At 39.0% G+C, this 19,321-nt stretch overlaps 1 protein-coding gene across 1 annotated transcript in view; it reads left to right on the top strand.

The window, feature by feature from the left end:
* Nucleotides 1–19,047, top strand: part of SLC2A13 (solute carrier family 2 member 13) — a 138,208-nt gene extending 119,161 nt beyond the window's left edge. Inside the window, exons 8-10 of the mRNA XM_048500126.1 lie at nucleotides 13,827–13,948; nucleotides 17,548–17,700; nucleotides 18,092–19,047. Coding sequence (XP_048356083.1) covers nucleotides 13,827–13,948; nucleotides 17,548–17,700; nucleotides 18,092–18,318 — 502 coding nt within the window. The 3' untranslated portion in view covers nucleotides 18,319–19,047. The remainder of the gene's footprint in view (nucleotides 1–13,826; nucleotides 13,949–17,547; nucleotides 17,701–18,091) is intronic.
* The last annotated feature ends 274 nt before the right edge of the window (nucleotides 19,048–19,321 follow it).

Raw genomic sequence — 19,321 nt, 5'->3', positions numbered from 1 at the left:
TCCAATTCAGAATTTGACAGCATTTTCCAAATTGCAGTTGTCAGTTACAGTGTAGAGAATAGAGGAGATGTCATTACCATACAGTTACCAGGATGGCTGTTTGTGTTATAAAGACTGCTGTGGAAAACTAAAGGAACAAGTGTGTGTCAAAATGATGCAGAGCAAAGTTTACAGGAGCAGTACTATTGTCTCTTCATTTCATTGTAAAGGAGCATGTGGTAGGAGGAACAGGGAGGACATGCCAGAAGGAATAGCTAAAAATAATAAAAGAAAGCACTATTTAAGTTGCTCTCTTAAGAAAGGTTTAGCCAAGATGACTGATTTGGGTCAAAGCAGAGTTTCATCTACCACTTCTGGCTAGGACCCAGCAGAATTTGTCTCTGGGCATGACAGAAATTATGTTCTAAAATGCACTGGAGTTGTGGATCCACTCCATGAGGCACAAGCATTGTTAAAGAAAAGGCCATGCTTATATGAACTCAAAGAATCTATGTATCTCTGAGATCCCTGTTTTGATTTAGTAGAAACACTTGATGAAATGCACAGATGGCTGTTGTGAACGTGAAACTCCCTGGGAATAATTAGTAGCTGTTCAGCAGCATGCAGTGCTGTGCTATGTTGAACTGCAGTTTTGTTTCGGGCAAACTGTTGTGTTCATAAGGGGCCATGATTTCCAAAAACTAGATACTTTCAGAAAATGTAGTTTTGTATTGGTAGTAGGGACCTAATCTATAAACAGTTTGTAAGTGAGAAACAGAATCTTAACAGTTGCAGATGGTCTTGTAGTGGGGTCATTGATACATGTTGTTGCAGATCTTGACAAATTTTTCTTAGCTCTAAGAGTAAGCCTGAAAACTTAGGAACCAGACTCCATTTTTTTACCCTTCAGGATTCTATAGCCTATTTTCTAATTATCACTACCACAAAACCTAATCCTAACTTTCTGCTGTTTCTTGTAATTTTATTAAAGCCCTAACAATACTGTTGCAGTAAATAAATAAGTGAGGGAGTCATGAGGACTCATTGGGGGAGGGGAGTTTCATGCCCCCCCTCTTGCTTTTCCTTTCCCTTCTCCCCCAGGAGTTTCTGCAGCCTCTCCTCATTTCTCCAACCCACCAATCTATCTGCTCTTTTTTGTTTCTACTCTGGCAGCCTCCACATTTACTCACTACACCACTATTTTCCGTTCCCCTCCCCCATCTTTACCTCTCTTTTAAAATATTTTCTATTCTTATACCTTCCATCTTACCTTTCTTTCTTCTGTTTTTCCCCCTTTTTAACTTTCTCCCCCCCCCCATTTCATCAACACTAACTGAAGCTTGAAATTATTAGCTGTATTAATTTCAGGTTCCTTGAAAACCCCACAATGGCCACTAAAATCTGTCAATTTAATCTCAGTGCCAAACTTTTCTTAAGGAAGCAGACATTGCTTCTAGCCTTTTTAAAAAAAAACACACAAATGGATTTCTGTTTACATTACATCTTTTTCTGCAAATCTGGTGTTTTTCCCATGGTTGTGGAATATCCCATCTTTCTTGACTTCATTGTGTATATATGTCTGTTTAATCCCAGATTGTATCTTGGTTCAAAATTTGATAAAATGATATAGGGCAGCCCTGGTTGTCTTCACTACAACATAATGCTAAGTTCTAACCCCACCCTAACTTCCCCCAGTCTCCTATAATTCCATTTTTTTCAAAGCTCTATTTAATTGTATATCAAAGACAGTATAGAAGGCAACTGGTAAAGAAATTACTTCATCTATCACCAATCAGTGGTGTGAAGTTAAATGTACGTATGAACAAGTAGTGACAGGAACGTCATGCACTGTTACTTTTGTCATTTAACAAAATGTTTTGATGCAAAAAATAAGCTTTAATTGTACATTAATTGAGGGTTGCCAAGAAATATTACAACAAAATTTGCTTCGTTTCTGCTTCCAAAGAGATTAACTGGGCATAATAAACGGTCATTTCTACAAGCAACCCCCCCCCCCCAGTTATTTACTAAATTAGATTGGTTTTCAAAACAAAAGTTGCATTTTCACAATGTGAATCATGAGTAATGTGTAAGAGAGGTCAAATGACATAACTTTTTTTCAGGTTAGTTAACAAATGAAAAGTCAACTTAAAAATAAAATATCCACATTTGTCATACATGTTACAACCAGATAGGGCTGCCTTTAAGTCATTTGGAGCCCTGATTAAGAAACCTGACATTTTGCGACCTAAGCAGCTGTTTTACATTCAGAGAACTGCAGCGCAGGTCTAGAAAGTTCCATGGTATTGCAAGGACTCCGGAGGGGTCATTGTTCAAGGGTCAAGCATGGTGCTCTTTGCATAAATATGGTTCCAGTATTGCAGGTGACAGATATTGGGAAAGACTTTCTGTCTGCCTGAGATGTACACCTTCTGTCACCTAGAGAAGAGAATACTGATCTAAGTGGACCAAGAGTATGAAGTTGTATTCATTAGGGATCCTTGAGTGTGTTTTTTTGATTGCTTGCTAGTTTGCAGAAACCTTGAAAACATGACTTGTCTAGTCACGCCTGCCTTGCCTATATATGCCAGCAGAAGCATTCAGATTACATCTTACTAGCAAAAGATGAGAAAGGTGGAAAGAATACAGCACAAAGTGCAGCTCATCAGCAAATTGCCTTGGAATAATAAAAGGCTTCAGTAATTTATATGCAAAGTACTTCATGTTAATTGAATATGGTATGAACCATATGTTTGATTTTTGTCATGTATTTGCATTTCCTTCCCAGACTCAGTCTCCCCTTATGGGTTGTGATGTTTTAGGACTAAAATGTTTTTAATTTTTAATTTGCTCTGAAGGTGAAACATTAAGAGGAAATAAAACTACAAAGATTAAAGTCTTTGAAGCACGTGTTCACAGATGCACTACAAATACAGAATTGCTGCATTGGCTTTCATTAACTACTTTCAAAATTATGTGCAGTGACAACTAGCACATAGGGATGTGCAGAGCCACAAAAAGGTGCCAATACATAGTCTTCCTCACCCCCACTGTCAGCAGATACCGTATATACTCGTGTATAAGTCGACCCGCATATAAGTCGAGGCACCTAATTTTACCACAAAAAACTGGGAAAACGTATTGATTCGCGTATAAGTCGAGGGTGGGAAATGCAGCAGCTACTGGTAAATTTCAAAAATAAAAATAGATACCAATAAAATTACATTAATTGAGGCATCAGGAGGTTAAATGTTTTTGAATATTTATTTCAAAGAAAAACAGTAAACTAGCTCTGTAAGTGGAAAAGAGGGTCAACAAAAACAATATGGTCTCAACAATAACTTTAAAAGTACAAAAACCTTAGCTCAACCAGCAACCAAACTAAAACACAAAAGTTAAAATTCTTCAAAACTGGATTTTTGGTCAGGGGAGGAATGTTTATGTTAGCGGTACCAACATTTCAAAGTATCTTTAGAAGACCCTCCTGATGATACCACCCAGGTTTGGTAAAGTTTGGTTGAGGGGATCCAAAGTTATGGACCCTCAAAATGTAGCCCCATTGGAATATTAGCTCCCATTGGAAACAATGGGGGATGGGATACCCCCTTTGGGGGTCCATAACTTTGGACCCCCTAAACCAAACATCACCAAACTTGGCTTGTATCAGCAAGAGATTATCCTGATGATATCACCCAGGTTTGGTGAAGTTTGGTTCAAGGGGTCCAAAGTTATGGACCCTCAAAATGTAGCCCCATCTACTATTAGCTCCCATTGGAAACAGTGGGGGATGGGGCACCCCCTTTGCTGAACCAAAATTTACCAAACTTGGGTGGTATCTTCAGGAGAGTTTCTTGAAAAATCCCTGAAATTTTGGTGCTGCTAGCCTAAAAACTGCGCCCCCTGGCGGCCAACAAAGTTAAAACACTAAAATATTTTTAAAATACACCTACATTTTTAAAAATACACACAAAAATGTACTGAAAAATTCGACTTATATGCGAGTAACTATATTTGAACACATGGAATATCAACATAATGAATGTTCAGTATGTAAGCTTGAATTGTGATAAACTCATTAATAACCATGAATGTTGGTTTATTAGATAAGCAAGTAGACTTTTTCTTTGATTTCCCAAACCACTGTCTTGAATGTCAAAGACTGGATAGGTGTAAATTTGTGTGGCCAATATCCTTAGGCCAGTGGTGGCGAACCTATGGCACTCCAGATGTTCATTGACTACAATTCCCATCAACCCCTACCAGCGTGGCCAACTGGCCCTGCCGGCAGGGGCTGATGGGTATTGTAGTCCAGAAACATCTGGAGTGCCATAGGTTCACCACCACGGCCTTAGGCAATGCATTGGGGCATCAACCTTATAATGTGTTCCCTTCTACTCTACAATTGCCAACTGCCAGGTAGGGTCTAGATATCTCCCAGAATTAAAGCTAATTTCCAAACTGCAGAGATTAGTTCTCCTAGAGAAAATAGCTGCTTTGGAGGGTGGACTTGATAGTGCCCTGTGGCTCAGAGTGGTAAGCTGCAGTACTTTAGTCAGAGCTTTGATTGTGATCCAAGTGCATTCTGGTGCATTCTGATCTGGAGGAACTGGGTTTGATTCCCAGCTCTGCTGCTTGAGTTGTGGAGGCTTATGTGGAGAATTCAGATTAGCCTGTACACTCCCACACACAACAGCTGGGTGACCTTGAGCTAGTCACAGCTTTTCGGAGCTCTCTCAGCCCCACCCACCTCATAGGGTGTTTGTTGTGAGGGAGCAAGGGCAAGGAGATTGTAAGCCCCTTTGAGTCTCCTACAGGAGAGAAAGGGGGATATAAATCCAAACTACTACTACTACTACTACTATTCTTCTTCTTCTTCTTCAAGTTTGAGCCTGATGGAAGTTGGACTCAAGTAGCCAGCTCAAGGTTGACTCAGTCTTCCATCTTTCTGATGTTGGTAGAATGAGTACCCAGTTTGTGGGGGGTAAGGTGTAAATGTCTGGGGAAGGCGATGGCAAACCCCCCTGAAAACAAATACTGCCTATACCTCGACTCGCAGAAAGATATAACCTCAGTGTTGAATTAATGTGCTTCCTGGACCATCTTTGTATTGAAAGGAAGTAATAGCCATATCTTAGGGGACTAGGAAAAGATGACAAAATTGGAAGGTTTGAGTTTTGAAAAACCATTGGGTGGAGAAGAATCCCTTGGTGACTCCAAGCAGAATGCAGTTAAAACCGCTGTGATGGCCCAAGGGATTCCAGAGATACAGGTGGTTTTATCTGTGGCAGCCATTTTAATATTGGATTTTTTTTTCTACAGCAGAGACGTACGGTTTTCATTTCCTCTGAACAATGCAGAACCACATTTTTATCTTTTGGTTGGACAGAGTATAGTAAACATCATGATGCAATGTCAGCCCACGGGTCAGCAGTAATCTAGTGCTTGCACAGGGGACTATCTTTATTTTTTACCTTGATAGAGTTATTCCAGTGAGGGAGGTCTTTCCCTTTCCCAAACCCCACCCTCAGATCTCCAGCAATTTCCCAACTTGGAGCTGGCAACCATATTTGCTATCTTTTCTCAGCACTCCTGGGGATCTGTTCATTTCTGACAATGAATAAGTGTTCTTCTGTAAAATATTTAAAAATCCAGATGATTGGTTCCTGATTTAACTAATACAACTTGTTGTAGCATAAGGCATTGACAGAGTTTTATTCAGCTTCTTTGGTCTTTTAGGAAAATGTTGTAATCATACTAAAGCTATACGAAATATTTTCAGTTATTGGATTGGATCGGTCATTTAGTCATTAAAGGTATTTGAAATGAAACAAAATGAATGGGGAAAAAACCCTTTCTCTGTTGGATCAAACCAAAGTCCACCTCATCCAGTATACTTCTTCCAGCAGAGGTCACCCAGATTTCTGGATCATTTCAGCTTTATCAGTTTCATTATATATTTTTAATTTGGTGACAGTTGGGTTTTTAAAATAACATTTTCTTGCTTAATACAATGGTGTGTTTACAGTTCAGATCATTGCTAAATTATTTGACGGAGGCAGCCATTATCAATTCATACAAATAGTATCCAGTGTTGATATTTTGTTGTTGTTGAAAATGGAACCATTTTAGTAAAATCAAGTAGTCTGTAATTTTAACCATTTTAGTAAAATCAAGTAGTCTGTAATTTTTAAGTCTAGTCTGTAATTTTAAGTAGTCTGTAATTTTAAGGCTACTGTTAAAATCTTGGAGTATTCTTGAGTATGTTGAGCGTTTTTAGATGGTTATTGATGCAGTGACACAGAAAGGAAAGGGGAAAGTATGGTGTAGGTAAGTTGTGACAAGGTGGGTTTTTTAAAATTTCATAAACCTTTAGTTAAAGAAGAATCTCATTAGTTGTCTCTTCCAACCTACCCCACCCCCCACTAACGAGTATATGATTTGCTTTTTTCCCCTCCTCCTTTCTTGTTTCCTGTTATTGCTATTTTGTTTCTAGAATGGACTTTTAACTATTTTACGGGGACTAGAATGGGGTTTTAGCTATTTTATGTATTGTGTTTACTTGTTTTTTCACAAGCAACCTTGGGTGTGAATGCACAGAGGTGGCCTATAAATATTTTAAAATAAACAAGAAAATATCTGCAGAATTTCGAACAACTAGCATATCCCAGTTTAAATATTCCTGTTATTTTCTCACACTTGCACTACAGTCCTATGTTGACATAGATAAAATACCTGAAATTGATGGCTTGCTGTATCCCTTCTGATAGAATTGCATTGTTAGAGCACCACATATCCCCTAAAGACTTCTAATTTTTTAATTATTATCATGTATACTGCAATATTTATTTTAAATGTTCTTTAAAAATGACATATCCACTCATATACATTTAAAAGATCATATAGAACACATTACTGTATGTAAATCCTACTGACAGTCAGATAGGCCTTTTAATATTTCTATGTAAGGCTTCAAATTGTACAGCTGTCAGAATGACTGACTTAATCTGTGTTTAGAATTGTGGAAATATCACTGGAGCTCAAACAAATCTAGTCACAGTTGTCAGAAGTAATGGGCTGTTCATTAATGAGTGCCACACTCTCTGCACATCATTTCACATAAATTAGTCCATTTTTAATGTGTGCATATCAGTGTTTATTATAGTTGTTAAATTGGTGCTCACAGAAGTAGAACACTTCTGTTTATCTCTTCCCAGAAAGAACCTCCCAAACCTCAGATTCCTGCATCTAATCAGAGTTCATACAAAAATTTAGAACTTGGCCGCTCCTGATTTGAGTATGTCTATTGCTCATCAACATACAGTGATCTTTTCCCACTCAATCTGATTTTCTCATTCAAGGGACAAGGAAGCTGAAGCAGTTAGTAAACACCAGAGAAAGCTAATCGACTACAGATTTTGAACCCAAGTTTATTTTTCAGTTGTTTTCATGAAAAGCCTTGTTTCGTTGAGCTATAGCCTTATTTATTTTTTAGTCCTCATCTTTAATTTTGCATCTGGAAATAACTAAAGGAACTGTGAAAAATCGTGCAACTTAATTCAACCTGTAGATTAATTCTAATAGCAGTAGAGCATTAGTGCAGTTGTGGAGTAAAGATTAGCTGCCTGAACTAAAAGGCATAACTTGACTCAATTATTGAAAGATACTGAAAAGCTACAGCTTTACAGAGAAATTGTATCTGGGTAAGAAGATATTAGCCCAACATTCATATTTGGTACCCTGTTTTATAAGCTGGACCAGTGAACTATAGAGTATTTCAAATATTCATTCAGCATCATAGGTCCATTGTGCTAGTAGTCCACACAATGGGAAGAAAAACCTGCTTCTGTCATGTGGAAGCTTCACATTCACCTTTCAATTCTAAAACAGCAGAAATATTTCAAGACAAAAATCAACGTCAAGTGTGATTAATGTGATCATTGTTCTTCTGACAAACATGTCTTTGTGCTTTGCTATTCTTGTGCTGTTGATTACAGCTGTTATAATTGTGCTTAATGATGGCTAATGACTGAAATAAAGTTTCAGAATAATAGAACTTTAAGACAAGAGTGCGCACAATACATTTCTGTCTGTCAAGAAGACCTTTTCACATTGATGAGAGGGTGTAGAAACTCGCCAACTGTGCCTGCTTGCAAGTAAAAAGATGCCTTCTCTCTGGTTCTCAAGCATCTATCTGAAAGAAGAATAAGCACTCTGCAAGAATAAAGGGATAGTCATGGCTAATAATTTGAAGAAATGGAAAATGATATATAAAATTGAAAAGGCAATGTGGAGGCCTTCTGCAGTTACGTGTGTGCTTTAAGAAACAAATTGACATCTGTGAGTCTGGGACTGACAGCATTATAGACTAGGCTTTAGCATTCATCCCATCAGAACAGCGTGAATGTTTGTAAAATTCAGTCTGAAGGTACTTGGCACTAATGACTTGGCAGCTGAATTAACTGTGCCTTGCATTTGTGACACAAGTTACTCACTTGTCAACAGTCTGTTTTTCAGCCTTCATTTTTGGCACTTCAGAAAGCTGTATACCTCCCCTTTGTTTTTGTCCCCCCCCCCCCATGTAATTTAGATTTGATTTGCTTCGTTATGGCTATGGTTTGTTATAGTATAGTCAAGTGTACTATTCTCTAATGAGCAATTCAGTTAATATAATTAACTTTAAGTCTTTACTGTGGATGATACATTCAGAGTGTGGAGAGGATTCTTCTGGCTATCCATCCCTCTTAATGTCTTTGGACATGCTGTGATATTTTCCCCAGTTCTGGGTCTGCTGGCAATTCATGAACACTCTACACTGCTGTCAGGATGATTGGGAAGAGAGCTCCTGAAGGCTGCAGCACATGGCTCCTGGCTTGTTAGTCTAGCGCATGTGGTAGCCATCTCTTTGCCATCTCTTTGCCAGGGTGAAACTGATGAAAATGGCACTGTTGTGCCCTCAACTGCAGTTCAACTCTCCTCATCATTTGCTTAGTATCATAATAGACTGTATGGAAGCCAGAGGCACTTAAGCAGGCTTCCTTCCTCTTCTTCTCCTGTGACTGCAGCTGTGCATTTTCTACACCCTTTCTAAATACAGACAACTGATAGAGATTCCCGTATAGTTATTAGATTGGCCATCAGTGATTACAAAACTTCTTTTTATACTTGGAAGTCAAGATTACATAATGAAATGTGTCCACTGTACTATCTGACTAATAAAGTAGATGGACACAATGTAATGTGCAAATCTAAGGCAGATTCATCACTTGTAACTAGCTACATACAAATAATATGCTGATTTTAATGAATGAACAGTCTGTAACCATTGCACACCCCACAGCACTGAAGTAACCTATTGGCAAAACCAATATATGGAGTGGGAACTTGCACAATAATTCCATTCATAAAAATGTCAGTTCATGTTTGTTGTCTTTTGTGCAGTCCCACATAGAATTGCGCATATGCAGGCGTACCATGGAGAAGAGTGACAAGCTTTTCTCAGCATTCCTGCTTCTCCAGAGTACTCCCTTACCTCCAAGGCGTTTAGTGATATGCAAGACATTTCATGGAATTTCTACAGGTTTCTAAGATTATGGGTAGAAAGGATTAGCATTCTATACAAATAGAATGTCTCTTCAGTGTTTTTTTGTTTTTAATTTCTTTCTTTAAACCCCCCCCCCCCCAAATCTAGCAACTAAAGAAAAGAAGTACACATTCAGATAAAATATAACAACAGTGGCGGTGGATCTACGCATAAGTTTCTGTAAAATGTTTCCCACTGGACCACTGCCATGCTGCTTCTCCACTCCGCTCCAGCATAATGGCACCTGTGTTAAAGTTTTTAAAGATTTTTTTTAAAAAAAACGCTTTCACTTCTGGGCATTGTGTAACTCTCCTCTTAGGGAATGGCTCAGCTACACCAGTACTGACCTGCTGCTCTATGAGAGTCCCTCCTTGCCTCTACCTGTGTATAAATAAAGAAATTGTTACAATAATGCCACAAGACCCCAAAGAATTCTCCATGAAAGGGAACCAGCCCTGGTACTTCTGCTTCTGGAACTTCTCATGGTCAGAGAAGCGGAGAGCATGTAACAATATCCCCCAGACTTTTAGTAAGCTTGTATTGCTTTCGTTAGACAGTAACTTGAGTTCAATCTTGTTCATTATTTCTGTGGTTTTTGAAAGCAAATCTCTGGCACCCTCATGAAGGACCTTTAATTGCCTCCTTTGTTTAAAGAAAAACTGTCTGACTGAGAGGGGAGGGTTTCTCTAAAGTACAATTACTGCAGTAGTTTTAGCCTTGTGACACTTTTATAGTGGCTGTGCCTACGAATGATCAGTATATGCTTTTCCTGCCTGTGTTGGCCTAGACTCTACACCTGATGTTTAGAAACCTTTTGTGGTGCTCCCTTTCAGTGGAAGTTTGAGGAGAATGTTTTACAAAGAGGCAATGTCATTTTTTCTCTTGCTCTCAGAGTTTGAAAGATTTCTGCACCTTAATGATGTATCTTGCCAACTTTTTCAAGAACAGCTACACCAGATTTAAACCCCAAATATCACATTGCTTATTCTTCTCTAGTGGCTTTCCAGAAAATGTCTGAGACACACACACACAAACAACCCTCACAAAATCATGGTAGTGAGCCAATTCCAAAAACTTAAGACCTGTCCACTCTGTCAACATGGTAGTGAGCCAATTCCAAAAACTTAAGACTTGCCCACTCTGAGCATGCCCGCAAACAGTGTAGCCTGGGAAAATCTGAAGTAACCATGGAAATAGAAGAATACAGAGTAGCTAATTAAAGTGTCAGTTGGAAAAAATAGACTGTCAGAGAACTTGGTTTTCTTCATTTGTGTGACTGGAAAAAGGAGAGATGTTGGAATCAAGATCAACATAACAACTAGAAACTATAACATCAAGGTAGTTTGCACTAAGGATGACATCTTTGGGGTGCCACTTCACTGAGCTGATGTGGAAGGAGAAAGGTCTTTTCATTCTATCAGCTGTACGGAAACTAGCTTTGGTTACTTTGGCTCAGGTTTGAAAACAATCTGGGTTGTCTAGATAAATTCTTTTTTTTAATTCTAAAAAATAGTCTAACTCGGTCTGAAGCAGATGGCAGCATGGGGCACAGGTAATAAAGAACCCCAGGAACAAGCTTATGCCTCTACCCCAGAGGTATCTCTGAGTGTTTCCTTGGTAAAGTTGAATTTGGGGAGATTGAAATCCCAACCCACCTCTGACTGGATAGTTTGAGCCTGTTGAGCATATGAATCTATTGCTTAATAGTGGTTCCTCTTACTAGTCATATCTTTCCTCATTTCCTAAGGAATGAAATACCCCTATAATAAGTCAGACTGGGGGCGGGGGGTAACTAGAGGTGTGCTTTCCTGTTCTAACAATCAGTTTGTATTGGGTACCGTGGGATTTTTTTTCTGCCTGCTTTGTCAGGGAAGATCATGTATTCATATGTTTGAAAAAAGATTTCCCAGCTCTCATTGTTATTGAAAAGATTTTAAGGAGAGCTACCCATCACTATACATATAATAGAAACATGAAACATTTGAGGACCTAGTAATTGAGAGGGCAAATCCCACAGGAGGCAGGAAAAGATTCTGTACCCAGAATAGTAGAGTTCTCAAAACCAGAGTGTCTGAGCCCAACCTGAAAACAATCCCTCCCTGCTTAGGGTTAAGTTTTTATTATACTGAGTATTTTATTTGCAAACATGTCTTTCAGCACCAAAGCTTAATCACTCCTCCCATCCATTAATCACATACACATACACATACACAGCCCAAGATAGGGATTTTTAGGTGGTAGAGTCTGCTTCCATGCACAAAGGGTAAAGGCATGCACTGCATTTCCCAGGGGATTGACAGGATGCATGTCCTTTCTTCTTTTACCCTACCTAATGATGGATACTTTGCTTGTTATGACTATAAGCCACAGACTAATCAGGTTGTTTCATAGTGGTTAACAGAGAAGCATAATGATAAACTGACTAGCGCCTTTGTGTAGTATGAGATGCATTCATAACAAGACATTGGACTTGACTTTAATGGGCAGCTGCAGTGCTGCCTGAAAAGAATCTACTAAACCAATTACGGTATTGTTTCCTTCAAGACCCTTCAACATGGATAATCAACCAGCATTCATCACTCTGCACCTGCAAAAGATACTAATAGCAACACTGAAATGAGATGAGATGATCAGTAAAGCTGTTTAGGGTATTGTCTCTAATTTAAAAGCCAATGTGAATGCAAAAATATGCCTCTTTAAGGTGAGTTTCCAAGGCAGGGGTAGGGAACCTGCGGCTCTCCAGATGTTCAGGAACTACAGTTCCCATCAGCCTCCTCAGAAAGCATGGCCAGTTAGCCAAGCTGGTAAAACTGATAAGGAATATAGTTCTATTTTATCTGGAGAGCTCCCGATTCCCTACCCCTGTTCCAAGGGAATAAACTCATTGAGTTCGCTTATTTAGCATGGTAGAAACCAAGACAGTCATGGCTTCAGCACAAAGACGAGCATTGCCCACAAATGGTTTACTTGCTACTCTAGTCAGCTGTGAGAAGACAATACAAACATTTGCTGAAAGGAGGCTGAAAGATTACTTTCATGAAGTCATCGCTCTGGTGCAAAATGGTTGTGAATGACACAAGGGAAAAAAGATTGCTGTAGAGAGTAATGACATCTTGTGTCTAAGTTAGTCTGTGTGAACTCCTCTTTGCTCATATCAGGATCAACTCTCTATAAGTTTTCTTGGGTGGTTGGGGAAATTCAACTTTTCCCAAGGTTTCTCCACTAGGAAAGAATGTTGGTTTCAATTGACCATCAAATATTCAGCTATTTTTTGTCCAGATTGTGGGTAATAATCACAGTTCAAGCACAGTTGAGCCTGTTTTCAGGCTTCAGAGAATTGTGCCAGCAGTGAATTGCTAACCCACAGGATACAGCTGAAAGAAGCTTGAGAGCAATGGAGCTATACATCTTCTGAGTATCTCTACAAAGCTCAGATAAGCCCCCAAACCCTAAATTAAGAAGAGTTTGGATTTACACCCCCTTCCTCTCTTGTAAGGAGACTTAATGTGGCTTACAAACTCCTTCACATCCTCTCCCCACAACAGACACCTTGTGAGGTAGATGGAATTGAGAGAGTTCCAAAAAATGATGACTAGCCCAAGGTCACCCAGAAGGAATGGGGAAATAAATCTGGTTCACCAGTCAAGAGTCCTTCACTCATGTGGAGGAGCGGGGAATCAAACCCAGCTCTCCAGATTAGAGTCCACCTGCTTTTAACCACTATGCCATTCTGGCTTCCTAAAGATTAGGAAGTGTCCCATTCCCATATTAGTCATACACTCTCTCCATCCTTTGTTTGTTTACATGTATAGCATTGCCCCACTTTTCTCTCCAGCAAGGAGACAAAGCTGCTTATGACATTGTTCTTTGCATTTTGTCATCACAGCACCAACCCTGCTTGAAGTAGTGTTGTGAGCATAAAATGGAGGAGAAGCAAATTATGTCAGCCACTAGGGAGAAAGGCAGGGTATAAATGAAGTAAATAAATGTATAAGTATTGTGTTAATCTGCTTGCTAGCCACTTTTGGTAACCAGAAGCAGGAAAGTTTTAAATAATTTAGCAAAAGAATAAGTGGAGTTGGGATATCATAGGCTGTTTTATTCTTCCAAAGGTTTTTTTTAACATTATGTAATCCGCATTTACATAGAAATTACAACAATTCAGCACAGGAGTTGGATTGTGTGGTCCACTGAATCTTGTGATCATATTGATTCCTTTTTATTTTAGGTGTTGATTTAAACATTTTTTATGGTATTTGTCTTTCAGATGCTCAAATGAGACCAGACTCAAAATGGAGGACACATTTTGGGCTTATAATTTCTGCCCTACACCATACTCTTGGACAGCACTCATGGGACTTATTTTATATCTAATTTTCTTTGCACCAGGTAAAAAAAAAAGAATTTGAGGCAAAAGAAATTTGGGTTTTTGATTTGTTGTTACATGTAGGGAGAATGTTGAACTGCATTAGTTTTAGACATGTGCATTGCCGTTCCACTGAGGAAGTAATGATAAGTTAACTGTCAAAACTCTCAAGGATATACTATATTCAAATAATTGATTCAACCCAAGACAAAGCCCTGGGAATAGAAAAGTTATGCATCTTGGATCAAAAATTATCCCAGAACATAACAATTGTGTTGAATATTCACAGCACATATTACCATTGTCCTACTAATTTCTTTTTAATTTTTAAAGATTTTTGCAATATTGTTAGAACAACTTACCCTTTTTCTTTCTCTGTTCTGCCTTCCTTTTTTTCTGCTGTTTCCAAATGAAACAATGAAAAATCCAAGGAGAAGAGGGATTCATGCTACTTCCCCTGTCATTTTTGTGTATCGTTGCTGCTCCTGCTTTATTCTTTGGCTGCAGATATCTCCCAAAGTCCCCATTTCCAATATCTCCTTGCTTTTCTCAGTGTCCTGTCCCTGTATGCAACAGATACGCTTACTAATAAAAGTTGTGTCAGTCTTGGAAGAAATATTATTTGCTGACAAGTAGATTTTCAAGCCACAGGATTATGTCCATGTGATGGGTTTGAGGCTGTTTTGTGATTTTTCTTTAAAGTATTTCATTTTAGTTGTCCTATCCCTCAGTCATAATTCTTCTGTAAGCATAATTTGAGTAACACAGCCCTGCTGCCTCCAAAGAGGCTTGCTTTGCTGAAGCCAGCAAGCCAACAGGGACATTCCTCCAGTCCCCATGGAATTGCTTTATGCACATCATGGACTGTGGCTACATTTTGCCAGCATAAGTCAGCACTGGGGAATGAGGGTGTGCCCAAGCCAAAAGGGCTCAGGAAACTGACTCCCAGGCCTGCTCCCAAGAAAGACCCTCTTTTGCATCGGAGGGGCACTGGTTCCATGGTAGCACTGGTGCCTGAATATCACACTGCTGCATGTTTCCTCAGCACTGATGTGTTTCTACCAGCTTAATGCCTCTCAACCAGCACAAATAGCATATATGCTAGTTCCAGGTTCACACTGCCTCCTGAGGAGTTTTGCCCCTCCCTCAGGATTGAACTGTAAATAATTTTTTTTAACATTTTGACAGATCTTAAACTTTTCTGTAGTCCAAAAAATTTGAAATTGTCAAGAAATAGATAATGCTGAACACCCCTCTTCTATGTGAGCAACTATTGGTGTGCTGGGTTGCATCCTGGGATAGGGGGAAGCCAAGAAGAGGCTAAAAACTGCCCCCCCCCCCATGGTTAAAGCAAATCCCACACTTGCACATGCATTGCAACCCAAAGAAAAGAAGGTACTAAGTTCCAATTTCGGTTACTTAGTAACCCCAATAAATATTTAAGATGTTGGCGAGTGGAGAAGAAAGGATAGTTTGTGGAGCTAAGAAGGCAAACACCCGAAGCAGAAGAGAAGATAGGCAGCTTGTCAGCAGCACAGGGCATGAGATCACTGCAGCGGAAGGGAAAGGAGCAGGAGTCAGCATCAGAAGGTGGGAGAAGGAGGAGATAGCAGGGGTGACTGGAGGGTGGGGGACTGTGAAGGAGGGACCGGACAATGAGACTTGCCATCTCCCACAAGTTCCATGTTGGTGTAAATATAAACTTTTATGGAACCTGCATTTTATTGTATTCATCTTAGCCATCCAAAAAAGTTTCAGACGACACTACCAGTCTATATCTTTAATGGGATGGCATGTGGGAGCTTAGTATAAGTGATAGTCAGCACAGATAGATCTAAATCAGCGGTTCTCAACCTGGGGGTCGGGACCCCTTTGGGGGTCGAACTACCCTTTCACAGGGGTCACCTGAGACTCTCTGCATCAGTGTTCTCCATCTGTAAAATGGATAAATGTTAGGGCTGGGGGTCCCCCCAACATGAGGAACTATATTAAAAGGTTGCGGCATTAAAAAGGTTGAGAACCACTGATCTAAATGGTTTAGAGGGATCCCAAATTTAGTCTTATCTGTTTCAATAAATTTAATTATTTCCATATTTTTCTTTATTAATGTTATATAGTGAAATAGCACCTTTATAGTATCCAAGAATTTAAATAGATACTGTGTTTCTTCTTAAAAAAACATAGTATAGTCTGCAGGTTTTGACCATATAAGTTGACCACTAAGCAAGTTTAATCAGGCATAAGTCCCATGTTTTTCAATGAGGCTTACTCTTTGGACAGTATCCTTAGGATTGTAAAACAAGAATGATACATAAGCCTGACATTGTTGTATGTTGAACATATTTAGTACTAGACCATCTTTTTCATTGCCGTAATCTGGACACATATCTCTTGCATACAATCAATCTATCTCTTGATTGTAAGATACACAGAAAATGTAGGGATTTGTGTAGAACTCACAGATCTATGAATATCTACTATTCAGGAGATGCCTGATTGATACAGGTATTTTAAAAATCCAAAGAACTTTTTCTTTTACTGTTGAATATCCTAAATAAATAAATACTGATGATATCAGTTCTTCAGCTTTTTCCTTCATGGAGTGAATAACATTTTGTTTCTTTTTCTTAGCTGGAATGTCTGCCAAAAGCCTACCTATTAAAGCCCATTTTCCAAAATAATTTTGGCTTCCAATAATCATTTTGTCTACCTGCTTGTTTTCTAATATATGTAATTCTCTGCTTTCTTTCTGTAACTGGAAGAGTATTTTGTAAATGATCCGATTTATGTTTCTCTTCTGACTTCCTTATTAGCACCATGAATTCCTCTCCTTTTATTTTTTCTATACACAACTAATCTAATTAATGAGCCCCTAAAGTCACCTCGAATACCTCTCACAGAGTCAACAGTCACTAATCTGTTTTTAAACCTGAAAAACATCCTGTATATTTTTCAACTTGTTATCATAGAGTCAGACTGCCAACTTCCATTTTACCTTGACCCTATTGATATATTAGCATTATGGGCATGTGATCATGGTTTACAGTGTTTTCATTTTAGGAATCTTAAACTCCCAGAAACAAAGGAATAGTCTGATCTGGAATATTTGGCTCATTCCGCACATGCAGAATAATGCACTTATAAACTGCTTTCAGTGCTCTTTGAAGCTGTGCGAAATAGCAAAATCCACTTGCAAACAGTTGTGAAAGCGGTTTGAAAACGCATTATTTTGCATGTGCGGAAGGGGCCTTTGTTATTTCTGTTAAGAAATTATTTCCTAATAGTTATTATTTCCATTACCCTGAACAGATTTTTCCAAATGAATGGGAGACTATCCTACAGACTTCTAGGCTCCAATCTCTCCATCATGTTTAAAAAATGTATCATTCTTGAAATGCCCCTTTGTTGCAGTTGGTTCTGTTACTTCAATTTCTTTTTCAGTCTCTGTATTTTGTTTTTTCTCTGATTTCATCATTCTAATATAATTTTACCTTTCTATTCTAACATTTCTATTTCAAAGTAATCCTAAATTCTACCATAGTCCATTTGTATCTAAAACCTGTGTTTGGATATTCTATAAAACTTAATTATTTTAGGTACTGGTTCGTTGTTGTTTTTTCAGGAATGGGACCAATGCCTTGGACAGTAAATTCTGAAATATACCCTCTTTGGGCTAGAAGTACGGGAAATGCATGTTCTTCTGGAGTCAACTGGATTTTCAATGTCCTGGTGTCACTAACATTTTTGCACACAGCTGAGTATCTTACATACTATGGTAAGAAGTCTTTTCTGTCTAAATTGGTTTCCAAATGAACTATATTTCAGATAGTTTAAATTTTTTGGAGGGTGGACTCTATGGCATTATACCCTGCTAATGCCACATCCCCCCCAAAAAAACCCTCACCCTCTCAAGACTGTACCCCAAGTTCTGAAGGAATTTTCCAACCTGGAGCTGGCAACCCTAAGGAGAGAAGAAAGCAGAAAAAGGGGATTTGGGGGGCTTTCAGGAATGGGAAAGAGAGGGGGGACAGTAGATTCCCCCTGCAAGTTTTTGTGGGTTCCCACTTGTTTATCAATACTTGCACAAATCTATTCTAGAAGAGAAGGAAATAAACCTGCGTCAACAGTTTTCTTTGAGTGGTTTTGTTTTTTGTTTTATGTTGCAGGAGCATTCTTCCTGTATGCAGGATTTGCTTTTGTGGGACTTATTTTCATCTATGGCTGCCTTCCTGAGACAAAAGGGAAGAAGCTAGAGGAAATCGAATGCTTGTTTGAGAACTCACTGTGTACATGTGGTATTTCAGATTCAGAAGACGGGCGGTATGTTGAATATATTCGGGTAAAGGGAAGTAATTATCATCTTTCTGACAATGATGCTTCTGATGTAGAATGATTTTCAGCTGCTGGTGTATCTAATCATTTAAAAGCCTTGGGTATGGGATGAAGGAACTGCTCTTGATGCCCTCACAACCCTGCTTCTGGTCTGATTCTCTTTTCTTCTCATAAGTTTATTGTTCTCAACCATGTTTTTTTGAAGTGAAATTCAATATTAGCCAAAAGTGATGGCTTGCAAAGGGGAGAAGTTATCCCGTGACAGTATAAGCATTACGATAGCATGGATGCTGTTTTCCTCATGTCCTCAAAACTGTGATACCAAATGTAAATGATGAAATACTAAGCTTAGTTTTCAGTCTTGCAAAAACATGTGAAATAGAACAGCTAGCCAGAAACCAGATGAATCATAAAAGTATGGTTACCTGGCAACCAAGATTTGGAATATTTGGTACAAAAGTGTTCAGCCTGTTACGAGCTAAGCAGGAAAGAGAAATCCACTGCCTGCTGTGGAAACTTATTCCTCAAAAAGCAAATTAACATGCGTGGAGACTGTGGGGTTTTGCAGTATTCCTCTTGCTTCTCGTTTGATTTTTAAAACATGCCTCCCTTTCACAAGCACAAATCTCTGTAATTGTTTCACTTGAGAAACCCTTTGCAATTTTGCAAAGAACTATTAGAAATCCTTTTGATGGAAATTCAACCATTAGAACATAAGAACATAAGAACAAGCCAGCTGGATCAGACCAGAGTCCATCTAGTCCAGCACTCTGCTACTCGCAGTGGCCCACCAGGTGCCTTTGGGAGCTCACATGCAGGATGTGAAAGCAATGGCCTTCTGCGGCTGTTGCTCCCGATCACCTGGTCTGTTAAGGCATTTGCAATCTCAGATCAAAGAGGATCAAGATTGGTAGCCATAAATCGACTTCTCCTCCATAAATCTGTCCAAGCCCCTTTTAAAGCTATCCAGGTTAGTGGCCATCACCACCTCCTGTGGCAGCATATTCCAAACACCAATCACACGTTGCATGAAGAAGTGTTTCCTTTTATGAGTCCTAATTCTT

This window comes from Sphaerodactylus townsendi, linkage group LG06 (genome assembly GCF_021028975.2).
Source record: "Sphaerodactylus townsendi isolate TG3544 linkage group LG06, MPM_Stown_v2.3, whole genome shotgun sequence".
NCBI lineage: Eukaryota > Metazoa > Chordata > Lepidosauria > Squamata > Sphaerodactylidae > Sphaerodactylus > Sphaerodactylus townsendi.
This window is presented reverse-complemented; position numbering and strand designations above follow the sequence as displayed.